General features: G+C 42.6%; 1 protein-coding gene and 1 non-coding gene across 7 annotated transcripts in view; both read left to right on the forward strand.

Moving 5' to 3' along the window:
• Prom1 (prominin 1) overlaps positions 1–14,757 on the forward strand; it is a 101,027-nt gene that overhangs the window by 59,625 nt on the left and 26,645 nt on the right. For all 6 annotated transcript variants that reach the window (XM_074042571.1, XM_074042575.1, XM_074042576.1 and 3 more), the window contains 6 exons: positions 97–314; positions 2,081–2,155; positions 3,524–3,587; positions 6,716–6,875; positions 9,047–9,199; positions 13,502–13,625. In XM_074042571.1, the coding sequence (XP_073898672.1) occupies positions 97–314; positions 2,081–2,155; positions 3,524–3,587; positions 6,716–6,875; positions 9,047–9,199; positions 13,502–13,625 (794 nt within the window). The remainder of the gene's footprint in view (positions 1–96; positions 315–2,080; positions 2,156–3,523; positions 3,588–6,715; positions 6,876–9,046; positions 9,200–13,501; positions 13,626–14,757) is intronic.
• On the forward strand, positions 6,996–7,098 carry LOC141411207 (U6 spliceosomal RNA). Its single transcript, XR_012436031.1, has one exon. It is a non-coding gene; the product is annotated as a U6 spliceosomal RNA (small nuclear RNA).

Genomic DNA, 14,757 nt, shown 5'->3' on the forward strand with positions numbered 1-14,757 from the left:
CTTGCAGGAGTCTAAGTTCATCTCCAGCTTCCTGAGACCACTCTTACAGATGGAAGGGCCCTGCTGTCCTGCTCTGATGCGACTTTGTCCCTACAGCAATCAAAGAGACCAAGGAGGCCCTGGAGAATATGAACAACAGCTTGCGGATTCTGAGTGATGGAAGTACACAGCTTAGCAACAACCTGACCAACGTGAAAGACAGCATCCAGAGGTCACTCAGCGACAGCCATTGCTCCTCAAACCAAGCAAAGAGCATCTGTGACGAAATCAGATCATCTCTAGGACTTCTGGAGAGCAACTCTGACTTGGGTCAGGTGAGCAGGTGTGAGCTTGCCACAGCGAGGTGAGGGAGGCAGGCTTGGGTGGCTGGGCAGGCTGAGTATGGGTGCACCTGTTGGGTGCACAGTGGCTCAAGTTGGAGACCCTGGCCCTTGTCAGCCTTTCACCACACTGGAATGGCCTCAGCAGGAGTAAAGGAATAAAAGGAAACCCTTTTTTTGGGAGTTCTTTGCCATTTGATGAAACGTAACAGAATGAACTGAGCTTGAAAAACAAGAAAGGAGGAGATTACTTGTAGACTTCTAAAATTAAAGTAGGTTTTAAAATCCTGTACCTTGTCTGTCAACCATTTGTGTTGCAATAACTGTCATTTCTCCTTTTTTCCAAAGAGTCCGTCACCCCCCCAAAAAAGAATTTGGGGCAACTCAAATATAGAAAATTCTGGGAGGCAGAAAAAAATGGTCATGTCTAGTCATGTTTATTAATTTAGTTATATATACCCCTCACATTTTATATAAAATAATATTTCAATTTTTCTCACTTTCACATTTCATGAGTCATTTTTTTTTCTCAAACACCTATGTCTGCATATCTACCACAGTCATTTTCGGAGATATTGAAGATATTTAAAGCATAGTTGAATTTGTTTGACATAGCTCCTCATTAGGTAACGTTTTTGTGTGGGGGGTGGCGTGTTGAGGTAGTTAGAGGCTTGCTTTGTAGCCCAGGCTAGCCTGGAACTCAGGATCTTATTGCCTTAGCCTCCCGAGTGATGGGATTACAGGTGTAATTGCCTGGAACTTTTTGTTTTATCTATCCATCTGTCTATTTTTGAGGTGCTGGGGTTTAAACCCAAGGTCAGCACTCTATCACTGGAGCTGCATCTCCAGCCCACCTTTTAGTCTTCATGTATTTTCAGACACTTTGGGAAAAAGTTGCAGGTATCCTTAGTCACATTCTCCAAGTGTTAAATATTATGGCCACTTACTTTTTCAGACTTACTTACCTGTTTATTTATATCATTCTGTAAATGCATAAAATAACATGTGTTTTGTTCTTCTCTCCAAAGAGAAGTTGGGAACGAGTTGCAGACAGCTCCCACACCCCTAAATAATTTAGTCCATTTGCTGACTTTAGATAACCAATACGCAATTGCCAAAATTAGACATACATCATTGACCCAATACTGCCATCTCCTCCACAGTTTCTATTCAAATGTCAATTTTTCTGAAAATACCCTTTATAACGGTCTTCTTTTTTTCATCCCAGAATCACACTCACACTTTGAATTCATGCAGAATGCTGGACATGTAAAATTTAATTTGGACTACTCACCACTGTAACCACTGACTATTATTTGTTTAATTTTAATTTCATTTATTTATTTAATATTTTTGGTACTGGGGATCAAATTCAGAGCTTTGTGAATGCTATGTGTGCCCTGTGTCCCACTGAGATACAATCCTAACCCCTGTATTTTGGAAGTCATTTTTAAAAGGTGTTTTTCTCAACTTTATACAGTAATATTCAGGGCCTGCAATTGTGAACTCATGCATATCTGTGTTACATTTTTAGCTGACCGCAGCAGGCAACCTCCAAACATTTAAAACTTAGCCTTGTCAAGATTATTCTGAGCAAATTGTGTTTTCTGCAAACAATACTGTATTGTTCAAAAGAAAGTGAGGTCATACCCTTCACTACCAGCATTCTGGGGCTTGGATATAAGATGACTCCTTTTACTATGAGCGTTAATCGTGGGGGGTAACTACTTTGCCTGATATTTCGTTTTATAAAATTTCAGCTTCCATCTGTGGATTCTCAACTAGAAAGTGTCAATGACATTCTTAGAACAAATCTGGATGAGCTGGTCACAGAGGTATGTCTTGGGGAACACCAGAGTGGCTTATTTTATATCATTTAAAGGCTGGTCTAGTGTGTGAGGAAATAGGAAGCAGAAAAGTGGCAGTGCCATCTGGCATGGGATGGCCAAGTCCCCTGCTGGCCTGGGGCTCAGCATTGAGGGTGGACAGTGCAGGACCCACATCAGTCTTGATATTGCAGCAGTCAGCGTGCTGGTGTGCTTTTTGTTCCTTCCAGTCCCCATGCCTTTGTCCATGGCTGTGCCCTCTTCCTGGCACTCTCCTCTTTCTGCCCCTCCTTTGTGTAGCAACTTAGTTTTTTACCCTTCATAAATCACCTTCTTGTGTGTGTGTGTGTGTGTGTGTGTGTGTGTGTGTGTGTGCGCGTGCAGGGGATGGAACTCAGGGCCTTTGCACATGCTGAGAACATGCTCTACCAATAAGTCATACCCCACATATCACCTTCTTAATAAAGCCTTTCCTGGCATCTTGACTAGGTTCAACCTTTTTCTGTTGACTTAATTAAGTTAAAATAGTTTGCATCGTAACTTCCCCATAGGTGTATATAATACACTTTAATGCATTCTGTAGCACGGATGACACTCTGTGTTGCGTGGCTTTTTGGGGGATGGGGCATCCTGTGCATTGCGATATTTGTTAGCATCTTGCCACTGCTTGTCTGTACTTACACAGGACTAGTGCACCTCACAACCACGGCACCAAAATGTCTCCAGGCATCTCCAGATGTCCCCGGGGACAGAGTTGCAGATAAAGCCTTCCGTAATAATTCCTAGTATCTGTGTGAGAAAGCAGGTTCATTTTTAAATCATGGGAATACTCTACCTGAAAAAAATTTTTTTAATCACTGGACTAACTTTATTATGTTTTTTCCCTCTTAAATGTCTTTAGCAAAAAATCTTCCTTGTCCCGAGGACTTCTAGTTCTCTTTTATCTTGGTGCACACAGTGTCCTTTATCCTTTTTTTGGGGTTTTATGCACATTTCTTGGCAACTCGAGTTACTCTTGGCTCAGGTTTAGCCTGAGCTAAATCTGTTGGGTGAAAAACTTTTAATATGGTCTTTGATTTGTTCAATTTAAAGAAAAGTTCTCAAGAGGATATTTTTAGACTCCTATGCTTTTTTTTTTTTTTTGCCCTATAGGATTTGAACTCAGGGCCTTTTGCTTGCTTGATAGGTACTGCCCTACCACCCAAGTCACTTGGATTTTTTTTTTGGACTCTTAATGACTATATTATAGTACATTTCAGCCTTAAGATAAATGCTATCTTTTTATTTTACTTCTCTACTCCACACTAAACTGAAAAATGAGTATTAGTCAACTTTCCAGCTTACCTTGTACATCAATTTAATTGAAATACTTTTTAGGGTTATAGAGCCTTTGATGAAATACCTGAGAAGGTACAAAACGAAACTACAGACATCGTAACAGGTGAGATTCATATTTGAAGTCATTTTGTTTCTCAGTTTATTAAGAACTGTGTCATTGCTCAGAACAAAGCAACAAACTGTTATGAACTATATTGTCTTTTTCTACTTTAAAAGAATAGCCTGTCACTAAAATCCTAAAAACAAAATGGATATCAGAGCTTTTCAATCCAGTCAGTGACGTAGATGTAAAAACAAATACTCTTATTTAACACAATTTATGATAGCCACTATGGGTGGCGGTCCCCTTCTTGGGGTCTTACAACCTCACAGCAGCTGTGGCATAGAAGACCATGTCCTGACTGCCCTGGGGAAAAAAAACTACAGATTATTATATTTTCTAACTGAACTTAAAATGAATTTTTTAATTAATTAAGTTATTTATGTAGTTTTTAGGAATACTGTGTGTGAAATTTATTTTGCCTTTTTTGGAAGATTTCTTTCTGTCCGTGATGCTGATGGAATGGTATTTTGGGCTCCTGAGGTTGCTGACGGTTTGGGAGAGCAGAATCTATGCCAAGACGAGGCAAAGTTCTTAAAACTTTGGACCCTGCTGGGTTCAGGTTCTGATATCCGGTGGGCAAGCGTACAGAGAGAATACGCCAGCGGTTTGGTTTTTTTGACGAATGGGAATAAATTTGGGGGAAGAAATCTCTGAGTTTGTGTAAGGCTGTTCTCTCTCTCTCTCTCTCTCTCTCTCTGTCTCCCTCTCTCCCTCTCTCTCTCTCTTTCTCTCTCTGTCTTCCTCTCTTTCTGCCTCTCTGTCTCTCTTTTTCTCTGTCTCTTTCTCTCTTCTCTCTTAAATCATCTTTCCAGTGCTTCTTTTACCTATTTACTAAGTATTTTAAAAATATTATGTTAGCAACATTTGATTCTTTTTTCTTAATGGTGTTCTTTCAACCCGTTAAGAATGGATAAAGAATATTTCGTTCTTTTTCCTAGTGCTTCAGATGTTTTGTGTGTCTCTTCTTGTTTAATATAAGATTCTACTCTATTAAGTTTTTTTTTTAATTTTTTATTGTTTTATTATTCATATGTGCATACAAGGCTCTATTCAGTTTTAAAGACAAAGTTCACGCTTTCCCATGCTAACGTCTGAAGGCTAATGCACGTTGTGCGTCTGCTGATGGCCACCTGCTTACTAATCTCTGTGCTAACTTTCTGTTTCTCCTCTCTGGACCTCTTCTGCCCACATGCACGGGCCTCCCTTGTAACTGTGACAAAACCAAGTGTACATGTATGTGAGCAAGGGTGAGGGCACATGGTGTCATTGCCTAAACACAAGCCAGCATTTTCCTAGGGCCAACTGGTGCCACTCCATAAGCCTGGACATCAGGTGTTTATTTTCATGTCCTTATCTTACCTGTTCGATCCTTCAGCCCTAGCCTGATCATACTTTTTAAGTGCCTGCCTTGTGCCAGGCTCCGCCAGGTGCTGGGGATGTGAGAAGCTTGAGGCATTGGCCCTGTCTTTTAGTTGGATGTGCACATAAACACCATTGACCATGGTGTGGGAGCACAGCCAGGTACATGCAAGGGATCCACAGTAGGACAGGACCGCAAAAGGCTTCCTGAAAAAAGTAGTATTTAAATGGAACTTGAAGAAGGTATTTGCTAGAGAGGGCACCAGTCAGCTGTGGAAGAGCTAGCGAGGCTGAGGAGCTGTGTTGTATGTCAGTGAGGGCAAGGCAGACAAGAAGCAGACTGGTCCCTAACAGCTGCTCATGTAGACATAGTGTCTGCCTAACACATCTCTCAAAATCCCAGCATTAAAAAGGCCCACGGAGTCATGCAGTCAAGGAGCCTCAGGGATTTTTGCACATGCGCCATTTGAAGGAGGCAGAGTCACATAGAATGTTTCCTTATCCACTGTATCCAAATACATGGTGCTCAGTTGCTCAGTCCATGCCTTTGCTTTCTAGATTTCAAATGTATGTGAAAAACAACACTTTAAAAAAGGTCCCACCATTTCTAGTCACGTTTTGGACCAAGCTGCCACCTCTACCACTTACCTGAAATTTACCAGGAGCCCATGGATCACATCTTGGGAACTGCTTATATTGTCTCTGCTGCTGTTAAGACATTTGTCTCCCTCTCATGAGTAGTGCACGTCTACCTGATTAGTATGCTCTTAGTGTGTCTGTGTTAAGAACCTCTGTGGGTAAAGCCAATTAGTGGGAATGCTGGGTCCCGGTGACACATGGCACCCAGGTGGCTTTGACCTAGGACTTGTCATAAACAGAAACTTTAGAAAGCTGGTGTTTCTTTGAACTTGTGTCCTCTCTGAGAGACTTTTATGGATATTAATAGAAACTGACTACTGGGAATACTGTTGCTTCTTGCATATAGGATCCACAGATTTACCTCTCTCTCTCTCTCTCTCTCTCTAGTGGTACTGGGGTTTGAACTCAGGATTTCATGCTTGCTAAGCAGGCACTTCACTACTTGAGCCACCCTGCCAGTCCCAGATTTACTTATATAATAAGTCTCAAATTGAGTGAGTCAAGTAAAATTTTAACAAGCATGTCACCTGGGATCACGTATTTAAAAAATGATCCTGAAGAGGTACTATGTCCCTAAATGTCATTTCTTAGGTGGTAGAATTACTATTGTTATTTTTGTTATTATTCCAAATTCAAGTAACAGGGCTTTTAGAGGTAAATACAACCTAATTTCAATGTCATTCCCAATGCTTTTTAAAAGAGACCTATGGATATGTAATTTCATGTTTATAGGCCTTGGTGTCACATTAGTAAATGGGAATTCAGAATATTTGCCTCAGTGGAGTAAAGAGATTAATATTGACCAACGTGCTTGGCACATGGCCAGTACACTTGCATTTTAATCACCTAATCCATTTTTTCTTGTTTTTAAAAGGTAGTGGAAAAAGAAAACTGTCTTGATGTCAGCACAATGTCATCAAAGTCTGCATTCCCAGCTTGCTGTTTTGTGTAGTCATTGCTTTTGATGGTCTGGCTCTCTTCATGCTTGCTGTAGAATCTTACCCTATTATAAACACATTCATAACATGGGAAAAACAAAAAGTGACTCAATCATTTTCTGTTTGGTTCCAAAGTATAGTTTCTGGGTCCTCCATGTTGGAAAGTGCATAACCAACACCTGTTTTTTTCAGATGTCAAAGAGGTCTTGAATTCCATTGGCTCAGTCATTGACAGTGTATCCAAACAGATTCCTATTCAGGACACGTTGTCAGATTTAACTGGTTACCTGAATAACACAGAGGATTTTTTCCATCACAGTCTACCCACTATGGAAAAAGATGACTCGTACTGGTGAGTGCCTCCTTGGAGCTGGTAAGCTAGGAATGCTAAGCTTTCTATGGAACACATAAATAAAAATCTGAAATTGTACAAAGACACCTGGTTTATGCTTACTAAGAACATTTGAAGTGCTTACTAAAGTAGTGTGTACACTAAAATTTTAACAATACAGGGTAGATTAGCATGGTCCTGGAGTAAGAGTGACATGTAAATTTGTGAGCTCGCTCTCTCTCTCGCTCTCTCTCGCTCTCTTGCTCTCTTTCTCTCCCTCTCTCCTAAGTTGCAGACTAGAAGTTCTTGAGCCAAATATTCAACAGTATGCAATCTGATGTCATTATCAACTTCTAGAATCTTCATTATAATTAGTAAGCCAGGAATGTAATGGGATTTTAAAGTTTAAACATAATTAAGAAGGCTGTTTGGAAACTTTTCCCTTCTCACTGGTTATAAAATAAATGCATAGAGATTGGTATTTACTGAAACAGCCTGGTCTTCTTGGTGATACCTTGAAGGCAGTGAATTGTTCTCCAGGATCAGGTGAGCAGCTGCTAAGCCCAGTGCTTCATAAACAAGATGATGGTGGTCCTCCTAACAGAGCACGGAGGAGGGAAGGACTTGGGGGTTTGAGAAACTTAGAGGGTCCCTTGGGATGTAACTTACATTTTCCTTGTTGAAGGGCTCAGCCCCATGACCTGTCCCTAGAACCATCCATTTTCCCCAAGCCCTTGGAGAGTCCAAAGACTCATTTGGGTCATTTGTGTGTGTGTGTGTGTGTGTGTGTGTGTGTGTGTGTGTGTGTGTGTGTGTGTGTAAGATCACAAGAAAAATAATAAAACAGTTACAAAAATGGCTACCATTGATGCATGACATCTCACTTAGTACTCCGAGAGCACTCCTGGGATATGTTCCATGTATAACTCTGGTTTTTTAAACAAGAGTTGGGGGCTCAGGGAAGGGAAGTGACTCACTTATGGTCAGCTGGAATATGGTGGGGTGGGAGGGGGTGTCAAATCCCATCTGGCTATGCTATGAGTCATTGCCCTGTCATTGGCAAGTTGCTGGCCACATTTCTGTTGTGGGGAGGTCACCTCAGAAGGTATTAGGACAAATGTAAGAGAGACCCCTTCTCAATTACCTTATAAACTCATTAGAGATCAGAGTTTCACAAATCAGAAAGAAGAGTACAATCGGTCTACCTGCCTGCTACCCACTCTCCCTTCCTCCTTCCCCTGCCCAGAGACCATCAGCTTATTTTTGAAAGAAATTCAGCTAATCATCTGATTTATTAACTCTCAAAGTTTTCTGAGGCCAAGCTCATGGTTTATTTAATTTTGTGTCCCCAGCCTCCACAGAATGGCCATTGGTGGCAATTATTGTAATTACCAAGGTTGCTCTTAATTGAATGGAAGGCTTTAGTGGTGTCTTTTGTCAGGAGGCACCAAATCAAAGCAAATTTGTTGTTTTTTTTTTAATAACTTAAATGTAGGGAAGCACTTCTAGCTCAAATGCTTTTCAGCTTCTGGGAAAAGTTGGTGCAATTCCGGGAATGTGAGTAAGACCTGAGGATCCATTAGCCTAAAATGTGTTGCAGGACCATTACAAAATTGAGATTTGCATTCTGCAGGCATTTGATTTAGGATACTCATAAAATTCTAAATGCCTCATGCATCTGCTACCATGGAGTATTTCTGGTTCAGTAAAAGAACAGTGTGCCCCAGGACATTCCTGCAATCACAAAACATCTTCAAGGCCAGACAGAAGAGCCTGCTAGTTCCTTATCTTGGCTAACCATGATCTGTCCACATCTTGCAGTGTCAGGGACCTTGAAAGTACTTAAAAGACTTAAGGGGTATTTTTATCAGAACTCTGAAGAGGCTCAGGAATCTCTGCTATAAGCCCCTTGTAATACCTTTGAAAGTTTAAAGGAAGAAAGCAAAATGCCATGACTGTTGAGAGAGGGTACCTCAAAGCTAAGATGAAAGTGTCTTGGCTGGTTGGGTTGGAGGACTAGAGTTGGGAAGGGATCTTGTCAATAACAGTCTCACCCTCTAAGGAATTTACCCAGAACTCTGATGTAAGATTGCCAGGAATATTCCTCAACTGCCCCAGCCTCTGTCTGTGACTCTTGGGTTGGGAAGTCAACACCTGTTCAATGTATAGTAATACCATACTTCCTTCACCAGGTGGCTGGGTGGCTTGATTATCTGCTTCTTGCTGACCCTCATTGTGATATTTTTTTACCTGGGCTTGCTGTGTGGCGTATGTGGCTATGACAAGCATGCCACCCCAACCAGCAGAGGCTGCGTGTCCAACATGGGAGGCATCTTCCTCATGACGTGAGTGGCTTTCTTCTCTTTGTCGTACAGGGGAGGAAATACAGGTTGGAGAGCCCATGTTGACTGTGGTATCCTGCAAGTCTGGGACTCTCTTGGTCACTCACTCAGTTCTAGTGGAGTGGGTGTCTTGCTGTGGTCTTTCTTGGCTTGGGTCAAGCATAGAAAGTAAAAGAAAGCTCTGAATTGATTTCATTTTGATGGGCCAGTTTAAATGCACTATTTACAAAGAATGGGCTCCTTTTTAAAGCAACTACCATGAAAATCATTTCCAAGTTTACTTTCTTGATTCCCATTGTTCCTTCTTTACCTTCATTTATTCACTCATTTGCTAGAAGCTGAGCTGGCCTCGTGTCAGACATTGTTCCAAATGGTCGTCAATACTACTAGCTTAAACTGCTAGGAACTTGATTTAGAACAGGATTTGCCGACCCAGCACTTTTGGGATTTAGACGAGCAGCTTAAATCAGGGACAGGAGCAGGTGTGAGGTGCCAGGGAGTGATAAGCCTGTAGCAGACTGGAGTGACCATCCCTGCTTTGAAGACACTCATATCTAAGTTCATGTGTTTGGAAAATCTTTCCCCTAGCAGGTGGTGACACAGCACAGTGGGCACGATCCAGGTGTTCCTAGCAGTGGGGCCAGAAAAGTAAACTGGGATGCAAGTGTGATGGCATTCATTGCTCCTCAGAGGAACATGTGGCTCCAAGCGGGTATTCTTTTTTTAATGAGCTCATGGAAAATTAACCATAGTGTGTGTGATAGGAGTCAGGGGAAGGTAAAGATTGGAAACAACTCCTTTGGGGAATGGAGAACCAAAATGTCAGCTACGTGCCTTTATTTATCACCTTGTCACTAGTATGGGGAGGAAGGCTAGAGAGCAGGTGACATACAAGAAGGAAGAACCATGAGCAAATTTACACCAGCATTTGTCTTCCCTTGTATTTTCTTCCCTTTTAGTTCAAATATGGGTAGCCACAGGCAGAGATTAGTTTAATGTTAAGAATTTAACAGCCCTGATAATTGGCTAATGTTCCTGCTTGGGTGGTATGTATATTCCATTTTAGCTGCTTGAAACTGGAGTAAATTGCTTTTAAAAAGTACACTCTTCATAAAATTCTGTTCACACTTTTTTAGGGACACAACCAAAAACCAACTATTTAGTTTCAAACAAATGACAACATAAACCAACCAAACTAAAAAAAGAAAAAAAAAAACAACACAGAAAGTCAACCACACATTGATGGAGACTACAACCACTTCAGTTTAGGTAGAATTCTTCTGTAGATTAAGGAATGGCTAAAGACATCTGGTAAACAAATGGACAATTGCGAAGGGAAGGGATGAGCCAAGTGTAGTCAGCCAGACTGAGTACAAGAACGCAGTGTCACTTTTTTCAAATGATTAACTCGCTTACAGAAATCAAAGTATATCTGTAGTTCTGCCACAACCAAAGCATCACGTGCTCTGTAAAAATAATGACACCGTCTCTTTCAAAAGCTGATCGTCTGAAAGATTCCCCTTCTGAGGGTCTCCAGAGCATTTTAGCGGCTGCCTGGGATGCAGTGGGGAACATAGTATCTGGGCAGAGAACGTGAGGTTTCCCCAGAGATAAGGGGATGTTACAGGCAGCAAGCATTTCTCTTATCGGAGCCCATTTCAAATGTTCCCTTGGAGTTCTTGAAAACAATGACCAGATCAGTAGGCTTTTGAAGAAAAACTGATTCACTGAGCAGCCACAGGTGTCAGGAAGTAGGCACCATCTGTGTGGCTGGTGGCAGTTTCTGAGGTTACAGAAGGTAGTTTGTCAGGCTCAAGCAAGGGCTATAAAAAGAACATAATGCCCTTTGCTCAATAATTCCCATTTTAGAGGACTCTGTGACGGATGCAGACCCAACTCTGGAAGGCGCATCCTAGCAGGGATGTGCTTTTGCAGTTTGACTTCTGGTAGTGAGGTCCTGGAAACAGTTGCAGAGGGTGGACAGGCAGTCAGGGTATGTGCACTTGTGAATTGGTAACTAGGTTGACTGTCCTGGTTTGCTGGTAGAATTTCTAAGATAACACATTTCAAAAGGAGTCATAGCCAGGCACCAGTGGCTCATGTCTGTAATCCTAGTTACTTGGGAGGCCAAGATCAGGAGGGTCCCAGTTTGAGATCAGCCTGGGCAAATAATTCTCAAGATCCTACCTTCAAAATAACCAGAGCAAAATGGACTGGAGGTGTGGCTCAAGTGTGAACTCTGGCATTGCCTAGGCCCACTCTCCCGTTCTTTATAGTGTCCCAGATGCAAAAGCTGACCTAGGGCCCTTTCCATGAACTTCTCTTACTATTTCTTTTAATGAAAACATACAGATATTTGTGAGTGTAGCTTTTGATGTTACTGGCTGGGGACAAGGGGACAAGCCCTCCCTTTGGAGGGGAGGCCATTGGTATTCAGGTTGTCATCTCCCACACTTGTGAGGCTCCTGCCAAGTGCACGCCGGTGATGGTACTGGATGGGCGACTGCCTACTTGGCTCTAAGAATTGCTCTCTGTGCCTACACCTGGACAGCTGGATGCTGCCAGAGGAAAATTCCACAATATGGTATTTTGGGCGTCTTCACCAACTCTGATCCCATTCCAAATGGACTTGCCAGAGTCTGGTAATCCCCTCCTCTCCCTTCCCTTTTTTTCCCCTTGCCTTCTTCCTTTCCCTTCCCTTCACTTTTCAACACCCCACTCTCCTGATCCTCTGCAATGATCTTTTCAACTCTAATTCATCTATCCCTCCAATTTCCCCCTCTCTCAACAGATGGCTTTGCCTCCTTCTTCACAGAGGAAATGAAAGCCATCATTCATCACCTCCAAACACTCCTGCTTTCAAAACCACGGTCTCTTCTCTAGACTGCTGGAGGGAGAAGGATTCCTTCCATCCAATTCCAGGCCTTGCTACCAGCAGTGCTGTCAACTCCATCCCTTCCCACCACCCCAAGGATATACTGGGTCATCCCTTCTCTCCCATGTCTTCATTCTCTTTTCCTCTCCCAGGCTTGCCTCTCAAAAAGTAAGCTTGCTCTGTTCTCTCCGCCAACACCACATCTGCCCTCCAGCTCACCTCTCTGCACATCAGCCTTCTCAACAGAATGATCTGTTTTGTTGTCTGTCTTTCCGTCTCACCCACTAACTCCCTGGTCCACTCCAATTTCATTTCCTCCCTCAATAGTGACATCTGGGTTCTGGGACAATGGGTACAGCAGTGTGTGCCACAGCTGAGCACTCCCTTCTGCAAACACTCCTTCCTCCTTTCTTTTTCCTAGTAGGCACTTTCACACCCAAATGCTGTCCGTCCTCCTTCTTGGGCTGTTCACCTTGGTCTTGTTTGCTGGCTCCCCTTTCACCACCTGTTCTTCAAAGGCTGAAGTCCTCCAGACCTGACCTAGGCTGCTTCTCTCTTGAGTTCGCCTCATGTCGAAGGGATAGAGGCCCATTTTTAAGCTTCTAACTCCTAATGTATTCTCTAGCCAGAGATCTGTACTTCAAACACATGTGTGACTCCTATACCTTGTCTTCACTGCAGTGGCTCACTGGGAACACGACCAATGTCCACCCCATCTTCTCTTCCTGCCCAGAGCATCTGTTCCCTGCCACACTGTCAGACCCCTTCCTACCCTTCTCATCCTGCTGCATCTGCCTTCCTTGTTAGATGGCTTTCCTCCACTGGCTTCTCTCCTTCACCACCTGCCTCATCAAGCCACCTTCTCTGGCCATAACGGCCTCTGCAGTGATGGCTCATCCCTGGGACCCCTGTCCAACCTATCCTGCATACTGTGCCTGGAGTGCTCTTGTTCAGAGAGAAGTTGGAGGTGTTCCTCTTGTGCTTTAGGTCCCTCATGGTCCTCCTCCACCCTTTAATCCTCCAGGCCCTGTCCAGTACACCCTGACCTGCCTCTGGAGCTGCCATTCTGACATTCTCTGTCATCCCTGTGGATGCAGAGAACGTCGCCCCTTTGCAGACACTCAAGAGCACATTTCCTGCATAGTCTCTCTACCCACTCTACCCTTTGCATAAAGGATTGGCTCTCACCTGACTCCAGAGCCCAGGCTCCAACCCATCACGTGAGCACTAAGTATATGCGAAGGGCTGAAAGATGACAGCGCTAACCACTTCCACTCTTCATGGCTGAGTAGGCTGATCTGTTTGACCTGCCAAACACCAAAGACTGCAGTCCATTTTCTACATTGAGTGGGTAGAATTAGTCAGTACTGGTAGGCAATATTGAATTTCTTCCTTATAGAATTACTAACTTTGTTTATGTTTCTTTTCAGTGGAGTTGGATTAAGTTTCCTGTTTTGCTGGTTATTGATGATCTTTGTGGCTCTTACTTTTATCATTGGTACAAATATACAAAAATTGGTCTGTGAACCATTTGCAGATATGAGTATATTCCAGGTAAATACAGTTCTCTACTTATTGTGAGGGGGGCATGAACAGATGTGGATTTCACCATGTCTTGTGGGTTACTTCAAGAGCAATGAAAAACCAGGAATAATTTGGGTTTAATTTGGTATTTATAATAGCAAGCACACACATACAAACTCACACACATATAGTAGTACTTCTTTCATTTTCTGATTATGAGTGTAATAAGTACCAGGAATGAAGACCTGCACATCAATGTGGGAGAATAAAACTCTCCTCGGTAGAAGTTTCCAAAGGTGGCCAAGAACATCACAAGGTCAATTCTAGGGTCCTCCCATAGCCGCCTGGAGGCTTCTGATATTTTAAAGAGTTTCACAAGTGACAAAGGTGTCCACACAGGTGGTTTGGGGCCCTACATTTGAAGTGAAAAAGGCTGCTTATGTACACCCTCTTGGCAGAGGAGTGTCCCTGGTAGATAGTTGATGGGACAGTCAGGAACTGAATTCGAGCTTCACTTTTTCCTTCTAACATCAACTCCCACGGACGCTAGGGGCTCAGTCCACAATTTTGCTTTCTTCATTAATGAGGAAATTTTGGTCCATATGTTTGGTTTCTCAATGTTTTTCTCTACGTTCTGGTTTTTAAATATATTTCTGTTTCTCTCTTTAATTATATGCTTATTTTTCACCTCACATCTGTTGGGAAACCAAGTGAATGACTAGCTCTCACCATGTTTTCAGCTGATCAAGGGAAAGTACATTAAGTCTATCGATGGATCATATCTTCATGTGGCCTCATGAGAAAAATAATAAGGCCTCAGGCCAGGCTTCATTACTTTCTGTTGAATCATGAAAACTAATTCTTTGAAAGTAGGGGAAGTCAGGCACAGTGGTTCAAATCTGTAATCTCAGCCTCTTGGGAGACAGAGATCAAGAGGATAATGGTTCAAGGGCAGCCAGGACAGAAAGCTTAAGCAATAACCAATAAAAAGCTGGTGTGGTGGTGCTCACCTATCAAGCCAGCTATGCAGGAAGCATAAATAGGATCTCAGTCTAGGTTCATCAGGGCATAAAAGTGAGGACCTATTCAAAAGATAACTAAGGCAAAAAGGGCTATAGGGATGGCTAAAGTGCTAGAGAACACCTGCCCAGCAAGTACAAGA

This window comes from Castor canadensis, chromosome 9 (assembly GCF_047511655.1).
Source record: "Castor canadensis chromosome 9, mCasCan1.hap1v2, whole genome shotgun sequence".
In the NCBI taxonomy this organism is placed as follows: Eukaryota; Metazoa; Chordata; class Mammalia; order Rodentia; family Castoridae; genus Castor; species Castor canadensis.